The sequence below is a fragment of the Mandrillus leucophaeus genome, unplaced genomic scaffold (genome assembly GCF_000951045.1).
Source record: "Mandrillus leucophaeus isolate KB7577 unplaced genomic scaffold, Mleu.le_1.0 Scaffold21, whole genome shotgun sequence".
In the NCBI taxonomy this organism is placed as follows: Eukaryota; Metazoa; Chordata; class Mammalia; order Primates; family Cercopithecidae; genus Mandrillus; species Mandrillus leucophaeus.
In genome coordinates this window covers 724,168-745,674 of record NW_012102143.1, presented here as the reverse complement: position 1 = coordinate 745,674, position 21,507 = coordinate 724,168, and the positions used below count along the sequence as shown (strand labels likewise).

General features: G+C 53.0%; 1 protein-coding gene across 1 annotated transcript in view; it reads right to left on the bottom strand.

The window, feature by feature from the left end:
- DIS3L2 (DIS3 like 3'-5' exoribonuclease 2) overlaps nt 1–21,507 on the bottom strand; it is a 389,257-nt gene that overhangs the window by 6,535 nt on the left and 361,215 nt on the right. The window contains exons 15-16 of the mRNA XM_011980219.1: nt 941–1,124; nt 141–227 (exon numbers count right to left, since the gene is read on the bottom strand). Coding sequence (XP_011835609.1) covers nt 141–227; nt 941–1,124 — 271 coding nt within the window. The remainder of the gene's footprint in view (nt 1–140; nt 228–940; nt 1,125–21,507) is intronic.

The following is a 21,507-nucleotide window of genomic DNA, read 5'->3' as shown; positions in this document are numbered from 1 at the left end:
TGTGCTTGCACGTGCAGGTCACAGGTCTGGGGCCAGTGTGCTCCCAGGAGCCGGCGAGGACGGGGCTGGACCCTCCTTACCTGCATGGGACAGGGCTGGACCCTCCTTAACTACATGGGCCGGGGCTGGGCCCTCCTTACCTGCATGGGCCGGGAGCACATGTTGGTGAGCACCTCCTTCCGGGCCAGTGAGTACTTGTCATCTCCAAATGTTTGGGTCAGGCTTTTCTAGAAGCAAATCCCAGAAACCTGTGTGACATGTGGTCCAGCTCGGGGAAAGACTCAGGGCCCTGTCATCTGCTAAGTACCTCATGCCCAGCTCTCAGGGGGAGGAGCTGCCTGGGGGCTCAGCCCTGCTCAGAGGGGATGGGTGGGGAGAGGGGGCAGCTGCCCACAGCCTGTGGCCCACACTGGCCTGAGGTTAGTCCCTTCCATGTCTTGCTGACTGGCCTGGACTCACTGGGCTCCAGCTCTCGGGCCTAGTGCACCTGCCTTCCCCTCCCAGGGTCGGGCCTGGGTGAGATGTCTCCCTCCTCCAGGACCAGAGCCAAGGCCCTGGGTTTCTTAGCTTCGCCCCGGGCACGAAGCACCTGAAAGTACCCACCAGGAACATTCCCGGGATTCCTACAATTCCAGCCCCCACACTCTGAAAGCCTCTGGGCCCAAGACCAGCCCTTTCTGGCCACAGGACCCCTGCCCTCTGCTAGGCCTCCAGGGTCCCCGCTTGGCACAGTCCTGGTGAGGGGGCAAGTCCCATTGTCAGGGCCCCTGTGACTCAGAGGGGCCCTTCCTCCCAGGGCCTCCTTCCTCCTCTATAGGAGAGACCTGGCTGAAGGGGAGGGACTCTGGGGGGAAGCAGAGGCCCTTGGACCCCCCACCTTCCAGGTCTTTCTCTTCTTTCCCCCAAGCAGAGCCTCCCCTGAACACTGCCCACCACTCACATTGAGGGCTCCTGCGGAGCTGAAGTCCACGGGCAGCCCCATCTGGTCGCAGAATTCCACCAGGTCATTGAGCATCCTTGTCTGGGGTGGGGGGTGCCGGCGCAGCAGGGCCTGCTCGGGGAAGGCGCGGTGGATCTTGTGGGCCACTGCCATGTTGGCCAAGAGCATGAACTCCTCCACAAGCCTGCAGAGGGTGGGTGGGATGGGAGGGACCGCTGGGGTTGGGGGACAGCTGCTCAGGCTTTCCCACGCTGCAGCCTGCCTGGCTCTCTATCACCCTTCAGGTCTCAGCTTAAAGACGACCTCCCAGCTGCCTCATCTCATGTGTTCCACCAAGTCCCTGTCTTGCCCAGCACTCCCATGGTCTCTCCTGTACCAGTGGGTCTACACCGCCTTCTCCTCTGACTGGTTAGCTCCTGTGCTGGCTCTCCCAGAGGGGGACCCTGGAGACCAGGGAAGCACCTATCTATTAAATAATTCACCGCAGCAGCCCCAGAACTCAGCAGCTCACCCAATCCAGAGAAGGCGCCAAGAAAAGATCTCTGCTGAATGACAGGATGCCTGGAACCCTCGGGCAGCCCCGGCTATAAGAGGGCACCATGCTCGCCCAGGCCATGGGAACCCAGGGGCCCTGGCCCAGCCCCTGCTCAGAGGGCTCCCTGGGGCATGTGGCAGTGGTGAGTGGACCGAGGACCCCTCAGTCCCGGGAGTGCTGGGCTCCCTTCTCCTCTGGGGCTGGTGCCTTGTTGGAGGGAAGCCTCCCGACAGGGTCTCTGAGAGTGGACAGGATAGTCTAAGGCAGCAGGAGGGAAGCCCTCACCAGCAGGAGTGGGGATGGGCTGAGACCCCAGAGTCACCCTTTCAGGGGCTGCTGCTCTGGCTTTGCAGCACCTGGGTGTCATTAGATTCAGCAGTCACTGTGAATGGACGTGGCTCCTGATGGAAGGACTGAGCAGGTCAAGGTACCAGACTGAAGGAGCAGGGACTGATGGGCGATGCGGGACGTGAACCAGGCAAAGGCTGGGGGCCTGGTATCACACAGCACTGAGGTCAGTACCACTGTCCCTATCATCAAATCTGGGACAGGAGGCCCCTCCTTTGGTGGGACAAGAAGATCACAAATGTGCACAACATCTGGAGCCTGTTGTGATGGGCGCTTGGGCATGTCCTCACGCCTTGGTGACCAGGATCCCCTTCATGGGGAAAGCCGCTCCCTCGGGGAGACATGGGGTGATCAGGGCCTTGACTAGGCTGGGGGGACTCTGCCCTCCCTGCCTTTCCCCAGGCTTCATGCCCAGCCCCGAGCTTTCCCCTTGAGTGAGAGAGGTCAGGGAGGAAGCTCCCGCAGGCCTGGCCACAGCCGGAGCCCTGCCATCAACTTCCCTTCCTGGAGGTGTGGGTGGTGCTGCGGGTGAGCCTCATCATCTGGCCACGCTTGTGGAAAGCAAGCCAGCCAGAGAGAGAGAGCACCCTGGCATGCAGAGCCCCTCCTCCACCCAGGGTGGGCCTGCCAGGGCAGACGTGTGCCTGTGCTCCACCAGGATGTCCTGAGAGCACAACTGCCTCCCCAGGGAGCCCGAGCTGCAGAGGAAGAAGCGCTGGGAAATGCCCCAGGAGGGCAGGCACCACCTGGGGAGGAGGGAAGCCAGTCCAGCACCCCTAATCCCTCCTCTGTGGGGACTTTTTTGGGCTGGCTCATGACACACAGTAAAGCAGGTGACAGCTGGGATGTGTGACCACAAGGATCAAACTTCAGCCTACCCTTCTATCACATAGGATACCCAGCAGGTAAAAGGAGGAGCGTCCATGTTGCCCTCTGGGTGGCAGTAACTGCCTGTAATGTGCCACCCCACCTCCCAGCCCCTAATCTGTGCTTGTGCCCACCACTTCCTGCCAAAAACCCTGTGTTCAAGCCTTTAACCCACTACAAGTCTCCCAAGCCCAGGTCTGACTCTTAGCTCCACAACATCCTTGCCGTGGGATCCTGAACAAACCACAGAGCCCTCCCCATCCATCCTCTGTCTCAAATGCAGGACAGGGGTCACAATGGCACCTGCTCAGGGCTGTCACGGACGCAGAGAAAACAGGTTCTGCACTGGCAGGCCCTCTGCCCGATGCATGGAAAGCCCTCAGGATGCAGGCGCTGCTCTCCTGTTGCCCCACCTGCCCTCCACATGGCCAGCAGGGGGTCTCCACAACATGCCCTGTGATTTTCATCCCTACCATCAACTCTGTTCCTCAATTCTTTTGAAGCCTCCCCTGAAAAGTAGGCTGCAGTCCCCGACATGAACACTGACTGTTCTAGGCTCACCTGTATCACTGTCTGGTGCCATTAGACTGTTCTTACTTGGATTTCATAATAAGATATTGTGAATCCAAGAGGAGTCAAAATCCCTGCTTGAAAAATATCTAATACTGGTCAGGCCATCAGCACTGAAATGCTTCAGATGCACACAATCATGCATACTTTTGCCCTCTCACTCCACAAAGACTACCATGTGCCAGGCATGGTTCTGGGCTTTTCTCCCCATGCAGTCAGACAATCCTCCTGGGCAGGAGCATCCAGGCTATTGTGTGGTGCCTGCTTTCCCCTCCAGCCCAGCTGCAGGAAGAGGGACAAGTGTAGCCTTAGGCCCAACCCTGGGCTGCGTTTTGCAGTGTGGCCAGCAGGGGGCAGCATGACCCCATAGCGGGTTGTACTGAGGCTGCAGGCTAAGGAGGCCACCAGGCAGACAGGGTGAAGGAGCAGGGCTGTGCAAGGCAACCCTGGTTACTCTCCTATGCCCATGCCCCACCGACTATGGGTTTAGGAACTGAATATCTGGGGGCCTCTCAGGGCTGAGCCAGGCTCCTGCTCTTAGTTCCCGCAGGGGCTCTCCACATCCCTTCTCATGGTCTTCAGTAAACATGAGGACAAGGACAGAAGGGAGGGGACCCGGAGAGGGCGGGGCCACTGCAGAAGCCCCTGCCATGAACACAGACCTCAGGCAAGCTGCTTCCCTGGCAACTCTGCTACCTGTCCTCCCTGGACCCCAGCACAGTCCCAGGAGTCACCCCTGCCCTCGACAGTCAACAAGTGCACTCTTGGTGACTTGAACGTGAAGCCTGCTGAGGTTTTGGAGGAGAGGCCCACCGTGCCGGGGCCCTTGGTGTGGCTGAGTCTGCTTCTCTTGTGGTCTCAGCCTCTCCCTCCCTCCTGGGGCTGGGAGTCGGGACAGTGCCTGCGGAGCTCTGGCACAGCCAGTTGGGTCACATCAAGCAGGGACCCAGACAAAGATCAAGGGCACTGAGGAGGGAGCTGGCACCACAGAGTCCCCTTCCCAGGCACAGCCTTGGCCATGATGTTTGAGGCCAGCTGCAGGGGCTGTTTGTTGCCCTCATGTCCTTCTGATGCTGCAGGTAGCAGATGGGGGCGGAGTGAACAGGTGGGCTCTGGGTAGGAGTGAACGAAGGCGGGGCTGACCCCTGGTTCTGGTGGTGGCACCCTGGGGTGGCTGGAAGGTGGGTCCCCAGTGGAGTTTGCGGACAGAAAGGTGCAGGCCAAGCCCAGCTGCCAGCAGCCAGAGTTGCACCGAGTTCAGTATTCACCATTGCAAATGGGACTCCGCACCACGGCTCAGAGAACTGAGCTGGACAGTGCAGGGTGGATGGGGTAGGGTAAGTGCGGGTCAGGGTTCTCATCTGGGGTCAACATATGGACCACAGTCCCCAACCCTGTCAATTCCCTGATGGGCCAGGAGGTGGCGCCCAGCCTCCTCCTCCCCAAGGTCCTGGGATGGGGTAGCTCCAGCTTAGAGCCCAGGCACTCCTGTAGGAACCCAGGGCCAGAGATGGAGGCTGTGACAATGACCCGGTCAGCAAGGCCCTCTGCCCTGACCTCCTCCCTCCCTCTCCTGGGGAGCAGTGCTAGGTGCACAGCTTGGGCAGCCAAACCTCCAAAATGCCCCAAGCGATCCTGGCTGGTCAGGCCGCGCCGCTCCACACCCTGGGCCAGGGGAGCCCTGAAGGGGGCGGAGAGGGCACTGGGGCTGCTGGATGGGAGCGTACCCTGTCCCCTGCCCCGGCCTCAGACCTTCCTCCTCTGATGTGGGCACTGGCCCTAGTGTCACCCCGCTCCTCCCAGCGCCAGGGGCACAGGCATGAGATCACTGGGCCTGCTGGGGATGGGGCACTGGAGCTCAGGGACTGCCTGACAACTGCTCTCCGAGGGGCTGGGAATGGCTGCCAGCCAGCACTACCTTCCAGAACAGCAAGCCAAGGCCTTGGAGACGGGGCCTCGGTCCCAGACCTGGCATTGGCCGAGTGTCTGAAGCCCGCACCACCAGGGCCCCACCACTCTGGAGGTCTGGGGTGGGGCTGCGCTGTGACAGCGGCTGCAGGGCCAGGACCCCAGCTCCTCGTCACTCACTCCCAGCACCCCTCCTCCCTGGGTCTGGGCCTCCCTGGGGCAGGAGGGGACGGGAAAGGGAGGGTAGGTATGAGGCTTGGCGAGCCCCTCACATGCTGTGGCAGACAGCAGGGAAAGGTCACCAGCCCCCACACACGGTACACACTCCCCACAGCAAGGGTGACACTGGTAGACACACAGGTTCCCACAGCGCACAAGTGTTCCTCTAAAGAAAGAACATCAACATCAATACACAAAACGCGGGGCTCTTCATGCATTTACGACAGGGCGTCCTTCACCCTGAAGGTGCCCGCAAGCAACAAGATTATGCAGAGGCAGACACTGGGTGCCGCATTCCTGCTGGCTCGGGTGGGACCTGTTTCTGTCGCATCTTAAAGGACGATGCTGGGAAAGGCTGCTCTCACCCTGGTGGGGCCCTGCTGCAGCCAGGCACATTCTGCAGCTGTTTTTCTAGCTCCAAAGGAAGGAAGTCCCCAGAGGCTAGGTGGCCACATTTGGGCCCTCAGACCTTGCCAAAGGGAGGCCCAGTGGCTGTAATGGGCTCAGAGGTGAGGAGATGAGAAAGGGATGAAGCCATCTGTGCTTCAGAGGAAGCCTGCCTTCCCTGACCATCGAGGAACTGGATCTGAGTATTTCTCTGCTCAGCTGAAAGGCTGGGGCTGGGTTTTGATAGTCAGGGATCCGAGGCATCTGTGGCCAGGAAGGTCCTGACTGGTTGTAGGACCTGTAGGTTGTAGGGGTTGGGGGGTGTCCTTCACCTCTCCTGGCCCGGCCATCAGTAGAGGAAAAGAGACGAGGGGCTTTTCCTCAGTGGCATGCATAGAATGCCAGCCCTACCACTCACTTGTTTCTTAAGCTCATGGAATCTCAATTTGTTTCCTATAAAACAGGGAAGCAATGTTCAAGTTCCTGGCCTTGAATAAATAAGACATTATTATTATATATCCTATGACGTGACTGGCCTGGGTGCCCCAACTCTGGGACTTGGGCAAAAAACACAGCAAAGGCAATATTTCTGTAAGTTTCTTCTGCCTCCCCTACCCTCAGCACAAAGCCTCCCTCTGGCAAGGAGCCAGAGGTGTCCCATTTCAGATCCATGCACCTGCTAAAGTGCTGAGAAACTCACCTCACCCCTTCCTCACACAGGACACTCAGAGAGTGGCTTTGGAAATGAGTGGGAGCCAGGGCAGAGGGGCAGGGGCAGTCCCCAAAGCTGAAAATGTGTCCATTTTCAAAGGCCTAAGGCAAATGTGGGACAGAAACAGCCTCTTCTGCCCTCAGCCACCAGGGCCCTTGTCACACTCTGTGGGAGGCTCCTGCTAATGGAATGAGGCCACTCACAGAGCTTGTTCAATTAGCTCTTGCTGAAAACTGTTAATGTGGCTTTGATAAGAATTGCTCCCAGCCAATTTCAGCCTCATTTCTTCTGCAGACCAAATTTTCCACACTTGGGCATATGCTCCCTGTAAGCTCCAGAGCCCTGGGCTCTGCCGAGGCCATGAAGGCAGCTGCTGGGCCTGTCTCAGAAGCTGTGCACCCAACCATGGCCCCTTCTCCATGGCTGGGCAACCCATGGGGTGCAGGTGATGGCCACCTTTAAGTAGAACCTGCTGTGTTCTTAGCGGCCAGAAATTGAGTGTAGTATTGTGGAAACCGCAGGGCCCAGGAGGCAGGGGTCTGCGGGGCACCGAATTGCAGGCTGCTGGGGAGAGAAAGTGGTAGAGATCTTGGTGGCAGCTCCGTCCTGGGCCAGGCCAGGTGGGGCTGGGGGCCTGGGAGCTGGAAAGTGGAGGCCTGGCATGAGGGAGCTGCAGGCAGAGTCCCTGGCCTGGGTGTGGGAGGGGGATGGGGAGGAAGTGCAGCTGCTTGACTGATGGACCCCCACTCACAACTGGCCATGCACCCTGCTGCCAGCCTCCAGCAGAGGGTGCCGTGGCCGCTGGGTGGCCCACCAGTCACAGCTTGGGCCTCTCATTGACCCCTCTCCTCCTGGGCCCGCTGCAACCTCCTGAATACATTGGACATTCCCATGAAACCACAGGGAACTGAATGGGGCCCAGTTCACAGGCATGGAAAAGCCCGGAGGAGAAGGCCTCTGGAGTCAGACATCACAGGCCTGCAGGGGAGGCCAGAGCCAGGTTTCCTAGGCTGGGAGGCTCAGTCCAGGCAGGGCTTTTCTATAGGTGAGTGGGCGGGGCCCTAATGCAGCCAGGCACATTCTGCAGCTGTTTTTCTAGCTCTAAAGGAAGGAAGTCCCCAGAGGCCAGGTGGCCACATTTGGGCTCCTATGCCTTGCCAAAGGGAGGCCCAGTGGCTGTAATGGGGAGTAAGAGGGGGCTTGCTGGTAGCTGGGGCCAGACTGACAGTGCAGAAGGCCCTTGTCAGCGTAAAGCCAGCCCAGAAGCCTCATTCACTCCCCAAGTTCGGGCTCTGCTCCCAGAGGTAGGGGCAGGCCTGCAGACTGGTAGCAGCCCTGCCCCCAAGCAGAACCAGGTGCCAGTCTGTGCTGTGTGGCCTTGCAGAGTGTGGTCATTAGGGCTTGCTGGCTGCTTTACGGTGTTGACACATAAGCCTCTCTCCAGTGCCAGCCCCTGCCCAACCGGAACTGGAAACAAGCTCCTGAGGAGGGCGGCACAGGCATACAGAAGCCTGGCCACCTAGGGGAGTCCCCACAGTGCCCCCAACAGCTTTGTTTGCTGCCCTGCTGACTCCTGGCCAGGGGTCCCTTTCAAGCCCTGGCAGGGGAAGCTGGCTCCGTAGACTTGGATCAAGAACAGAACTGGGCCATCGCAGACTTAAGGAGGCATCGACTTTGGTTTTAAAATTAGGCTTTGGGCACTTGGATGTTCAAGGAAGAAGGGTGTTCTGGAATGCACAGGTCTTTCTCTCCGTCTCTCTCCTGCACATACACATGCTCTTACACACACACGTTACCAAGGTAGCCACAAAAACAAGAGAGAAGCCTGGGCTTCCTGGGGCCTTGAGCGGCTTTGCTGCAAGTTGGAACGAGTGTGCTCACATCTGAAAACTGCTCCTGCCCAAACGGCTGCTAGGGCAGACCCCCTTCAGCAGGGCCACCACCCTAACCACATAGCCACTAAAGTCTGCAGGGAAACAAGCGCAGCGTGGTCTCTGCACTTCCTCATCACTCCTCACTGGCCCCTACACCCAGTGCATGGGGAGGGGATTGTTGGCCCTAAGGTGACGATGGAGATGGTGTCTTTGGGAGGCCACAGAAGTGACCACAGAGGTCCCATGCCACGGTGTGTCAGGGCTGGATGTGGAGACTGCCAGGCACTTCGCTACTCTCGGTCCATCAAGTCTCAGAAGTCAAGAGTTCTCATGTCTGGCAGGAGAACGGGGAACTCAGTAAGCTGGAAGGACTTGCCCAAGCTCCCAGACCCAGGGTCCCTGACACCCTGTCCACTGCTTTGTCCTCAGGTGACCCTGCATCGTTTGCTCTGAACCCTCTGAGGAGGAGGGAGCAGCAGGATTTCTTTCTGGCACCTGCCAAAGGCTCTGCTGACAGTGGGAACTCAATGCAGAGCCCACCCTGAGAGTACACTGCTTGTTTCCAGGCCCCCGCTTTGCCTCTGCCTCTGTCCCGCTGCAGGTGGATGAGGAGGGCAGAAGCAGCACGGAGGCCCACGCCACGGCCTCCCTGGTAAGGCTGCCTCCTCCTGGCTGCCTCAGGCTCAGGCCCTTTCCTGTCTGAGTCGCCCAGGGCAGAGCACGGTTGCTTTTCCTGCTCTTGGTTTCCCGTCACCACTGAAGGTGCCCTGTGCGGCCTCTCCTTTGCTAACGCCCCTCCCAGGCCCCACAGAGATGCACTGGGTCCCGGGGTCAGGAGGGCAGGGCAGAGTGGGCCACGGGCCATGGCAGCAGTGGGATGGGGAAGGCCCCTGCCCCTCAGATGCCTTGGCCCACGTGACAGCATGGCCCCTGGGTGCTGGGCCTCAGGTGAGCCTCTTTCTAGACTGTTTCAAGAGGCAGTTTTTGTGCTGAGCTCGGAGCTGGGCAATGAATCCAGGCATCTCCCATGTTTTCCCTGATGAGCTCCGTACAGTCAGAGAAACCTCAAGAATTCCCCAGGTCAGTCCCTCGCCCAGGCCTGAGTGCGGCCCAGGGTCCTTAGCTGCTAGTGCTCTGGGGGTCCTTGGCTGTCACACTCCCTGGCCCCCCACAGGCTCTCGCTGGCCTGTTTCTGGCCTCAGCCCTGCTCCCTTACCGGACACAAGGAGATTAGTGCCTCTGTTCCCCAGGGAACCCGTGGGGCCTCCTCATGGGTGACAGGCACCCAGACTCTTACGCCACCCTGGATTTTCACTCTGCCCACTCTGCTCCCCATACCCAAGCCCACCTTGTCCACTCAGTTCCCTGTGGGGCTGTACAGGTTCAGTTCAGGCATCTCCCTCCCTGGCTCCATGGTCTTGTGGGCTGAATCTAAACCAAATCTCATCAGTGAATCCAGACTGTCTTTTTCTGGAGGCTAATTTTCCTCTGCAGACCATAGGCCGTGGGGCGAGGAGGGTGGGAAACACCTGGCCATGCCCGTCTATGTATCCCAGAGCTGAGCAGCACATGGAGGAGCTGGTGAAATGTTTGGGGGAACAAATGAGGCATTTCAGTGATAATGATTTGCTTATTTGCTCCACAGAAAATGCTGAGTGCCAAACAAGACTTATTTTCAGGGATGGAAGCACAGCCCCCCAGTAATAAAGGACTAGAAGCGGCAGTTATGGTTCCTGCAAATTCCCTTCAGCTTATCACTGTTGAACCAGAGGTGTATGAACTTGGCAGACGAAACCCAAGACGGCTTCTGCTGGCCTAATGGGACACGCTGCATTCGCCTCGACATATTCTTACTGCCTGTAGATGGTTATCACTTAAATCCAACACAGGTGACAGGTGACAATGTGACTGGGACTCATTTGTTGGTTACATGATGAATGAATCCTCTCCTGCAAGGGCAGCCTGCCTCAGTATAAACATGAAACACAGCAGGTTAAAAGAAAACCTCTCTTGTCTCGGTTTTTTTCCACTGAACTAATGCTCGTCTTATCAACCCCTGGAACACAGCATGTTGAATTTGGCAGAGCTCTGCATTCATCCTGTGACTTTTAAAATATTGACACACAGTTTTATGACCCAGGTTCAGAGTGGTTTCAATGAATGTGTCCCCTGGCCCCCAGAACATTCTGGGCTTCCCAGACATCTTCAAGTGCCTGCCCCATGTGGCACTGAGGCCCCAGCTCTGCCCTCTCTCCTTTGTCCACAGGAAGGGGTAGGGTAGGTGGCGTAGCGTGGGGTGGGGTGGGGTGGGGAGGTGGGGAGAACAATAAGACTGCTGGGTTTCATCTCTACCCCTACCCAAAGTCAACCAAAGACCGCTGAGAGCTCTCACACAGCCTGTGTGAAGACTTCAGCCCTTTTCCCCATGCCACTCTCATTCTGCCTGAGAACCAAGACCAGAACAATCTGGATTAGGCCCTGAGTCTTTCCAGGCAAGCTGGGTCAATGGTAAGTCGGATGGCGAGGCTAGGCCATGCCAAAGCCTGACTGGACCTGAGGGCTCTGCTTCCCTGAGCTACCACTCTACAGGCCAACCCCGTCTTGCAGGGCAGCCTGGGGTGCAGAGGGCAGTCCTGTTTATCCAGGATTTTCAGATGCATTAAGAAAGCTCTCCTGGTACCCGGGATGCTGACCAGCAATGGCCTTCTGGGAGCTTCTTCACAGGTAGGTCAGGCGAAGCCCAGGCAGCCATGTATGACTGGGAGGGCCAGCCCATTCCCTTCGGGCCTCCCCTGGGTGAGAATTGTTCTTCCTGGCAGAGGCTGCAGTACCCAGAACTCTCTGGCCTCAGTCCAACTGCCTCTGCCTGGGAGGAGGGCCCTGTGTGGTCCCCTGGGCTGTGCAGCCACCAAGATGGACAGTAACTGTGTTGTCTGGTTAATGGTGCTTATGGCTGTCCATTTATCAGTCAATCTTCGTGATACTCAAGGCCAGTTCCTCGTGTGCCACGTTTGGCTGTTGTGAATGTACTGTCAAATGGTCATTTGCAACAAAACAAAGAACTGGCTGCTAGTTTCAGCAAGACATGCTTACAGGTAGCATGCAGTCCAGGGTGTGTCCACTGCATGCCAACCACACAGTGTCGTGCGCATCCCACATGGGAAGGCCAGTGCGGCAGGGTGCGGGGTGCTGTCGCCCTCTGCTTCTCTCAACCACCACAGTGTCTTGTGTGCCAACCACACAGACACTGGGTGTTCCTCATTCGATACCACCTGCCCAGGAATGGCCCAGCCAGCCATGTGGGAGCAGACCACACCTCCCTGCTGGGTATGGAGGCCAGCAGTGCTAAGACTCTGGCAGTAGGAGTTCTGAGAAAGGAGTGGCCATGGTCACTGCACTCAAGGAACATGAAGGGAAGACCCCTGCCCTGTGTTGTATGTGGAATGCTCCTGTGGTTTCAGGGAGAGATGGTGGGGAAGTGGTAGGAAGGAGAGCCATTCTCCTTCAATCCATGATCTTTAGGGATTCCTCCTCATTCCAACAAGCATGACAAGACGGAACACAGAGGCTTGGCGAGGTGGCTCTCTGCTCTGCTCAGTTCTCCAGGGCTTGGCCAGCCCTTTTCCCTCTGGCTCTTGTCCCATGACCACTCTGGCACCTTCTCACTTGCCTCCCCTTGGGTGGGCTGGGGCCTACAGGGTCCCACACTGACACTCCAGCTGGGAGAAGCAGAGGGCAACAGCACCCAGCACCCTGCCGCACTGGCCTTCCCATGTGAGGTGCGCACGACACTGAGAGCCACTCCCTGCATCCTTTGCTCACCTCCCCCCTGGCCCTTGTCGCTCCCTTGCAAATGCTGTTTTATATACCTGTCTTCCTCAATGGGCTGTGGGCTTCAAAGGAAGGAACTGGGCCCTTCTCTTGTGCTCAGTGCAGTACCTGGCACTAGCAGGTGTCCAATAATGTTTGCTGGACAAGCAAACGAATGATGTTTACGACTGGGCCAGAGAACACATGGCGAAACCGGTCTTCCAACCCATGAGGACGTGGGTAGACTTCTCAGCGCCCGCCCTTGAACTCCAAGGGCTTCCCTAGGGGTCATTTTCTAAGTTTGATGGTGGGAAAGGACCCATGTGGCAGAGAATACAATTCTGAATATAAGGGCTTCCTGAAGATTCCCGCAAGTTACCCTTGTTTGAGTCCAGCTTCTTGGACGCTCTGACCAGCACTGGCCTCTGGCCTCTGTGGAGGCTGGCCTTGCAGGAGTGGGTTCTCCATTGTGGATCAGCAGCTTCACTTTATAACAGAGCCCAGAGGGCAGCAGCAACTTGCCAGTATTCTTGTCTTGCTAAAGTCAGTGGGGAAAGGTAGGGCGCCGTCAACCACACACAACCTGGATAACCTTAGGCGGCTACTTAACCTCTCTAACTTCTTCTACCTACCTCACAGGGTTATTCTAGTGAGGATTAAATGAGATAAACTTTGTTATCTTATTGAACATTATAAGCTCTGACATGCTGTTAACTATTCCATAAATATTATTAGTGTTATTATGAAAACCTTCTGGACTGAATTAAGGAGACAAAAAATACAAGAGGTGTAATTAAAAAATAGAAGAGGCCAGCAGTGGTGGCTCACACGTGTAATCCCAGCACTTTGGGAGGCTGAGGTGAGCAGATCCCTTGAGGTCAGGAATTCAAGACCAGGCTGGCCAACATAGTGAAACCCCATCTCTACTAAAAATACAAAAATTAGCCGGGCATGGTGGAGGGCACCTGTAATCCCAGCTACTCAGGAGGCTGAGGCACATGAATCGCTTGAACCCGGGAAGCAGAGGTTGCAATGAGCAGAGATCGGGCTACTGTACTCCAGCCTGGGCGACAGAGTGAGACTCTGCCTTCTACCTCCCCACTCCGCCAAAATAGAAGAATGTTAGGAACACAGAACATGCGAGGGAAAAAGAGCAAATACTGCATGCATGCCCCCAGGAGACATCTGTCCAGCATCTGCTGAACACCTCTGTGTTCCCGACACCGTGTGGGGGCTGGGATGAAGTGACTGTCCTTGCTCTTGGGCACAGGGAATCAGATCAACACATACTCACTCCCCTACCCCATAACCCCTGTCCAAATTTTATTAGCATAAAAAGTGGCTTGTTTCCTCAGCACTTACTGCCCGGGCAAGGAAAGCCTTTTACACACATTCTCCATACTCTACCCACAAATGTGTTTGCCTTCCATTGCAAGGACTGTCCATGGGTCATGAAGCCAAGGGTAATAACTTGCCTCCCAGGGCACACAGCAAGGTACTGGTGGTTCTGAGGTCAACGCTGCCTTAAGGATGTGAGAGTTAAGCTCGATGACACTAACAGCTGGGAGATTTACTAGAAAAAAGCCCAAAGGAATGAAAAGTTCCTTCCTCTTCAGGAACGGTACAATGAAAAATCACAACAATGGTTTCCTACAAGATTTATGACACAAAAGATAGCGACCAGCTAACTGCTCTTTTATCTACACCAAAGACTGAGAGGAAATAGATTTAGATTAAACTGGAGGGCTGTTAAACCAAAGAAGAACAATTCAATAATAAGCACAATATCTTGCTTACCTAAAACTTAATCACATTTGACCTTAGTCTTTGAAACATGAAGCAGAACCAGGAAATAGGCAGAAGCAGGGTCTGTGGGCAGCCAGCGTAGACACGGGGCCGGGCACGCAAGTGCGCCTCCCGGGAAGTCCCTCCTTCGCGCCTCACTCAGAGCCTTTCCTCCCATTGAACAGAATCCTAACAGCTTGCCTCGGCTTCCTCACAGATTCCACGCTCCCCACAAAGCCTCATGCTTGGAGTGGCTGGAGAAGGTGCTACAGGCTTCTTGGACAGCTACGGAGAAGGGACAACTGGCCTGACTGTAAAGGCAGAGACAAAGACAGGGCAGGGCCCCAAGCAAAATCAGTGAAAATACATAGCACTGTGGGGACAGCTAGTGTGGAGGCGAATGACACTGTGGAGTGCAGGGGACCCCATTAAAGAACGGGACATAATTGTAAGGAACAAGGTTTTGGCGCCTGCAAGAATAAATCCTCTCTGTAGAATGACTCCTTCCTTCTTATTCTAAGTAGCACAAACATTAACAGATTTACAGAGCAACAAAGGCTGTGCTGGAAGCTGATGAGCTGCTGCCCAGGAGGCTACTGTAGAGCCACAGTGGTGTGCCAGGGCTCCTGGACACACAGACACACCAGTGCCAGGGCACTCAGGGAAGGGAGCTGCTGAGAGCGGGGTCCCTGACCACAGGAGATGAGCCATTTCCTCTGCCATCTCTGCCACCCATTCATCACAGTCCACTCTCCAGTTTGGCACCTACCCCCTACTGGTAACCCGGGCTTAGAGGGTGGATCCTGGGTCTCACCTAGCTTTGGGGCAGGTGTGGGGTCACATGGGGTCGGCCTGAGGGTAGCCCAAAGTCAGTGGAATGATCTATGTTGTTCATCTCAGCCAGGCCTTGCTGTGTTGGGCTTTCAGAGCAGCTGCGGAAGTCAGCCACTTCCTCTTGCTTAACTCAGTGGGCATGAGCTGGGCCCTTGCTCTGACTCACTCTATGAAATCTTTTCCCAGCTGTGTTCCGGCCATCAGAGAAGCATCTGCAGAACAGACAGCAAACATGTTCAATTCTTCTTCAGTACGTGAAACAGCCACTAGGCGATTTATAGCCATTGATAGCCTCTGCCTGTCATCAAGCACAGCAATTCCTTCAGGCTCTAGAGGCTTCCTGCCCAACCACCAAGAAACAGCCACAATGCCCCAGAGAGCTGGGAGTGGCAGTGAAGATAGATCAGAAACACTTCCCCACAGATCACACAGCCAAAAGCTAAGAAAGCCAAGCACATTCTGGTTACCTGCCAGGCAGCCGCAGAAGGTAACAGCCATGGGCACCTTTCTTCAGGCTCAGACCCAACATGTAATCCTATGACTGGTTTCTTTTATGGGCTAACCTACTTGAGAGTATATCTCAGACCTCTGCGGCCTGAGTCTGGGCTCTGGGCTTTCAGTTCTCCAGTGAGGGTTTTTACAGCAGAGGCATTTGCTACTTTAAGTACCTGAACATGCCCTGGGTCTGGGCCAGCACACCGATATGGGGGTGGGGAGGGCTGGAAGCGCTCACCCCACTTGCCAGGAATTGAGTGTCCCTGTTCATCAAACAGGAACCTGGCCTGAATATTACAGTCTCTTCTAGAACTCCGTGAAGTCCAGGGAAGGGGCAAACCTCCTTGGGTTTAAAGACTGCCTGGCTGTGCCATCTGCTTAAAAAGGTTACCATGAGGGATCAGAGAGCCAGCTTCCCCCTGGGGATGCAAACCTGTGGTTGGAGAAATACCCAGAGAGGCAGAGAGAGAAACGAGTCATTCCAGGACCTTCTGAGAAAGGTATGGATGTGGCAGGTACAGATATAGGGGAAACAAAAATGGTCATTCTCACTACCCTCTGTCACTGGTAAGAACACATCTTCATGTGCTATTAAGTATCTAGGAAAGAAACCCAAAGAGCTCCAAGTCATGCTGGATTGCTGCAGCCCCAGGAGGCGCTCCAGAATGGAAGAAGCTGCAGTCCATCACCAAAAGATAAGGAAAGGGAATGGCAAAGTGACATTCAAGAAAGGGAAAGTGTTAGCTGCTTAATGTAGCTCTGTGTTAAATTGACAATGAAAACATTTATTCTTCAAGGTCTTTGAGAGTTCTGAAATATCTAGTTTTGAGAGTTCCTGGTGTCCTAGACTTTTCTGTCTCATAGGGAAATCTCTTAGGACACCCATGGGTAGTTATTTGGGCTGCAAAAGGTGGGGTGTGAGAATAGTGGGGGGCACTCTTAGTCTAGGGAGCTCCTTTCAGCCCCAGGGCCCTGAGGCCTCTGGGGCCTTGCTTGGTTTGGGTCTCCACCCTCTCTGTCCTCTTCATTCCTCCGAGTCTCAGCGAGAGGGATTCTGTGAACCCATGTAGGACTCATAACCCTCAAAATGGGACAGCTGAGACTCTACAGGGCTTAAAAATAGGATCTACCTTGCAACCTGAGCAGCCTGCCCAGGAGGAAAGCCTTCAATCCTACCTCCCAGCACCAGACAACAGGTGACAGAATGACAGCAGAGGCTGGGGAAGGCCCTGTACTGGGCCCAGTGGGTGCTGAGCTGGTGCTGAGGAGGGCTGCAGCCCTTTAGGGCCACAGGCAGGCCCACAGGGCTCCTTTCCATGGCAATGGAAATTAGGGAAAGGAGGGATGGGGCAGGTGACAGGGTCATAAGGTTTGGCTCTGTGTCCCCACCCAAATCTCATCTTGTAACTCCCATAATTCCTATGTGTTGTGGGAGGGACCTTGTGGAGATAACTGAATCACAGGGGCCAGTCTTTCTTATGCTGTTCTCATGATAGAGAATGGGTCTCATGAGATCTGATGGTTTTAAAAATGGGAGTTTCTCTGCACAAGCCCTCTCTTGGCCTGCTGCCATCCTTGTAAGATATGACTTGCTCCTCCTTGCCTTCTGCCAGGATTGTGAGGACTCCCCAGTCATGTGGAACTGTAAGTCCAATAAACCTCTTTCTTTTGTAAACTGCCCGGTCTCAGGTATGTCTTTATCGGTAGCATGAAAATGGACTAAAACACAGGGATATAAGGAGATTTGGGGTAGGAGATTACTGGGGAAAGGAAAAGATGCTGAATATACTTGTGAGGTATTAATAGTTTAGCAACTTTTCTCTCAGTCATGTATGACAAAAGTGGTATTTTTATGACCTCGGGGGTTCACATTCAATATTCTACCAAGGAATCAGGGAGAAGTAAGGAGAGCATGGGTTTTGGAGTCAGACAGATCTGTTTGAATCCTTGTTTAAACGTACAGTCATGATATCCTTCCGTAAAATGGCCAAGGCAAAATCCCCTCACAAGGTTAATATGAGGAGTAGCAGTCTTGTGATAAACATTAGTTCCTTTTCATTTAAATTAAAAAAAAAATTCAGATACCATTTTCCTAGCTCCTAGTTCATAAATCACCACTTAAAACTTAAAAAAAAGTTCCCAAATTGAAAACTCATCTTGGGAAAAAATAAAGTGTATACTAAAGAGAATGCTAGTAAAAATTTTCATAATCTAAAGAGTGAGTTTGTGGTAAAAACTCTTCTCTTTGAGATCAGGAACAAGACATAAATGCCTGTTATTATTATGTCCAGGAAATACTGTACAGTGCAATGAGGCAAGAAAAAGAAATACATGGCATGAGAATTGGAAAGGAAAAAGTAAAACTGTCATTATTTGCAGACGACATGATGAGGTATGTTGGAAATAAAAAAGCATCTACACTGAACTGAAATACTGTTATGAAAAAAACTACAAATTATTTGAACCTAATAAATATATTTAGGAAAGTCATTGATGACAACAAGGTCAACAAAAATAAACTGTTTCCTTGTATTAGCAACAAAGAGAAAATTAAATTTACAAATACCATTTAAAATAGTACCACAAATCAAATACCTAGGAGTAAATCTAATGAAACATGAACAAGATCTCTAACAGAAAATTATATTGAGAAAAATTAAAGAAGCTCTAAATAGAGGGAGGTACCATGTTTGTGAAGACTCATTATCATAAAAGTGTTGATTTTTCCCAAATTGACGTATGAATTCAAAGCAATCTCAATATAAATCCTAGTAAGTTTGTGTGCATGTATGTGGCAACTGACAATCTGATTCTAAAATCTATATGGAAATGGAATGGGCCAAGAATAGCATAGGTGCTCTTTATAGAAAAAGTCCAAGTTGGAAAGTCTAGCTCTACTGGATATCAAGATTTTTATACAAACATTAAGACAGTGTGGTATTGGTGCAAGAATAGATATATAAACCAGTGACACAGAATGGAGAGCAGAAACAGACCTGTGCATATGGGTACTTCGTTTTTGACAAAGGTGGCAGTGCTAAGGTATGGGAAAGTATTTTCAAAAAATGATGTGAGGTCAACAGATACCTATAGGAAAAAATAAACTTGCTGTACTATTTTCAAAAATCAATTCTAAGTAGATTCTTTTAGAATATAAACAAAGATTTCTTAAGTGGGATACAAAAAGCATTTAACCATAATAAAAAAGATTGACATACTGAACTTCATTTAAATTAAGCACTTCTGTTCATTAAAATAACACCAGAGGCCGGGCGCGGTGGCTCAAGCCTGTAATCCCAGCACTTTGGGAGGCCGAGACGGGAGGATCACGAGGTCAGGAGATCGAGACCATCCTGGCTACCACGGTGAAACCCCGTCTCTACTAAAAATACAAAAAACTAGCCGGGCGAGGTGGCGGGCGCCTGTAGTCCCAGCTACTCGGGAGGCTGAGGCAGGAGAATGGCGTAAACCCGGGAGGCGGAGCTTGCAGTGAGCTGAGATCCGGCCACTGCACTCCAGCCCGGCCGACACAGCAAGACTCCATCTCAAAAAAAAAAAACAAAAAAACAAAAAAACAAAAAAACACCAGAGACAGTAAAAGAGCAAACTACACAGTGGAAGATATTTGCAACATGTATAAGCAACAAAGAACTGATATCCAGAATACACAGGACTATAAATCAAGAAGAAAAACAGAAAACCCAGTAGAAAAATAGGCAAAAAATTTGAAAAGGCACTCTACTGAATGGCCAATAAACAGATCAGCTCTCACACATTGCTTGTTAAATTACATATGATTCAGCAATTTCATTCCTACTATATACTCAAAAGCAACACATGCATATGTGCACCAAAAGACATGTACAAGCAGATTTATAATAACCCCAAAATGGAAACAATACAAATGTTGACTGAACAAATGCAGATTTGATAAATTGATGAATGGACTATAGATACAACAGCAAAGATGAATTCTCACAAACATAATGCTGAAAGAGAAAAGCTGGGCACAAAAGAGAATATAGTAAATAATTTCATTTATATGAAGTTCAAAGCCAGGCAAAACCAACCTATATTGTTAGAAGTTACAATGGTGGTATCCTTTTGGGAGGAGTGAGGGGCACATGGGAGGCTCCTGGAGGCTGAAATATTCCATTTGTTATTTATTTTTTAATAAAAATTTGTTCGTTAATTGTCATTACACTGCCTGGGCTGATGTCATACCCCTGGGCTCCAAGCAATCCTCCTGCCTTGGCCTGCCAAAGTGCTGGGATTATAGATGTGAGCCACTGCACTTGGTCATGTTCTATTTCTTGACACGGATGTGTTCATTTTCTAACAATTTCCTTGAACTAGATGCTCATAATTTGTGTTACTTTTCTCTACGCATGTCATAATTCACAAATAAGTTTTACAAAGTAAGTTTATTATAAAAACCTACTTTCCAGTCTGTGCACTATAGGAAAAAATAGCAGAATGCATAAGTCACACTATATGCTAGACATGGACGGGTGTTCCTGCGTGTGTACACTGATGTATGCGACTGGTCTGTGGCCAGCACAATCTGCCGATTTTTGCGGCTCCCACATTTCTTTGCTTGCATCAGTTCTGGCCTCAGAAAGCCAGCAAGAGTCGAACATCTAGTGATTTCTACAAAGGGTCCTGAGCACCATAGCTCAGCAGCATGGGAAACCTCTGCCGAGGCAACTGAGTGCTATAAAGTGTGACTTCAGACTCTGTCCCTTCCTGGTTCTCCCAGCAAGTGGGGAATAGGCACTGACTCAACACAGCTGAAAAAGAGCTCCTCCTTGTCCTGGTCCCTTGTGGTTCAGAATCCATGTGCAGGAGACTGTCACTCCAGAGGTGTGCGCAGAAATACAGGAGGCAGCTGTGCTACCCCAGGCCTTGCTGCCCTCCCCGCTCCTGGACCCATGGGCAACTCAGTGCCACTTATGTGTAGTTGTTCTAGGGCCCCACACCTGCTTGCATCAGATAGCTGGGGTAGTATCCAGGTCCTCTCATGTACAGCTTGACCTTGCACAGGGCACCTATCAGGGCATCCGTTTCTCTCTCTCTAGAATGGGAGTGTTCATACCCTCTTCTCCTCTTCCTGTAGACAAAACTGAGGTTAAATGAAGCACTGCATGTTGGCAGACAAAATATCCTGATTGCTGCTACATGGAGTGAGGTGAGAAGAGAGCAGAGCATAAAGAGCCATGGCCATCCCTCTGCGTAGGTGGACAGTGGAGAGACCCTCCCTTCGCTGAACACTGCCCGAATCCAGCAGTGGAAACAGGAGTTGTGCCTGCATCGTGCTGGTGCCAAACACTAACGGCTGTGGTGGAACAGTGAGCTCACACCTGCACTGTGAGTGGCTGACTCCCACGTGCACAATACAGCTGCAGGCTTGCGCCCATGAGCTCACTCCTGGCACCTCTCTGGCTGCGTCACTTCCAACTTCCCCCAAACCCCTCCTCTCTCTTGATTTCAAGCTCCTTTTTCTCCTAAACTAAGGCTTCATCAGGAACAAGAAAGGCCTTCTTCAAGCTAACCTGGCAGTGTCTGGGAGGCCTGGAGGCTCTTGCCCTCTGCAATGAATGGCTGTTAGGTAACACTGCTGCTTAGCCTCAGGAGCTGGCATCAGTTCCAAGGTGCAGACAGAAAGTGTCATTTCCAAAGTACTGAGAAGTGTTGGTGCTGGTTTGAAGTTGTCAGGGCTGCTTGGGAAATATTTCCTCTGCTTATTCAGGATGAAGGAAAAGGCAAAGAACCAAGCAGAGGGGAAACTAATTAAACATCATCCAGGAACACCCTACTCTGTCCCCTCCTCAAGGGCAGCAGCCAGGAAGAGGCATCACTGAGATCTACTACTGACAATGTCCCCAACTCCAAGGGCTCTGATCCACCACTGCATCTGCCCTGAAGCCACACTTCCTGTGAGCATGCCTCCAGGGTTCTAAGGCAGGCCAGGTCCTGCAAGATGTCAGGATCCTCCAGCAAGCAACTTTGGCTTTGGTTTGAGGACTTTCCGTCAGTGAACCTTGAAACTGGACTGCAGGTGGCAGCCATTGTGCGGGCCTGTAATCCTAGCCGGTGGGGTGCTGAGGTGGGAGGATCTACCTAAGCCCATGAGATTAAGACCAGCTCGGGCAACATGAGATCCTATCTCAAAAAAACAAAACTGAACAAAAAAACCTGGGCCATAGCCTGAGACTCCCTACCC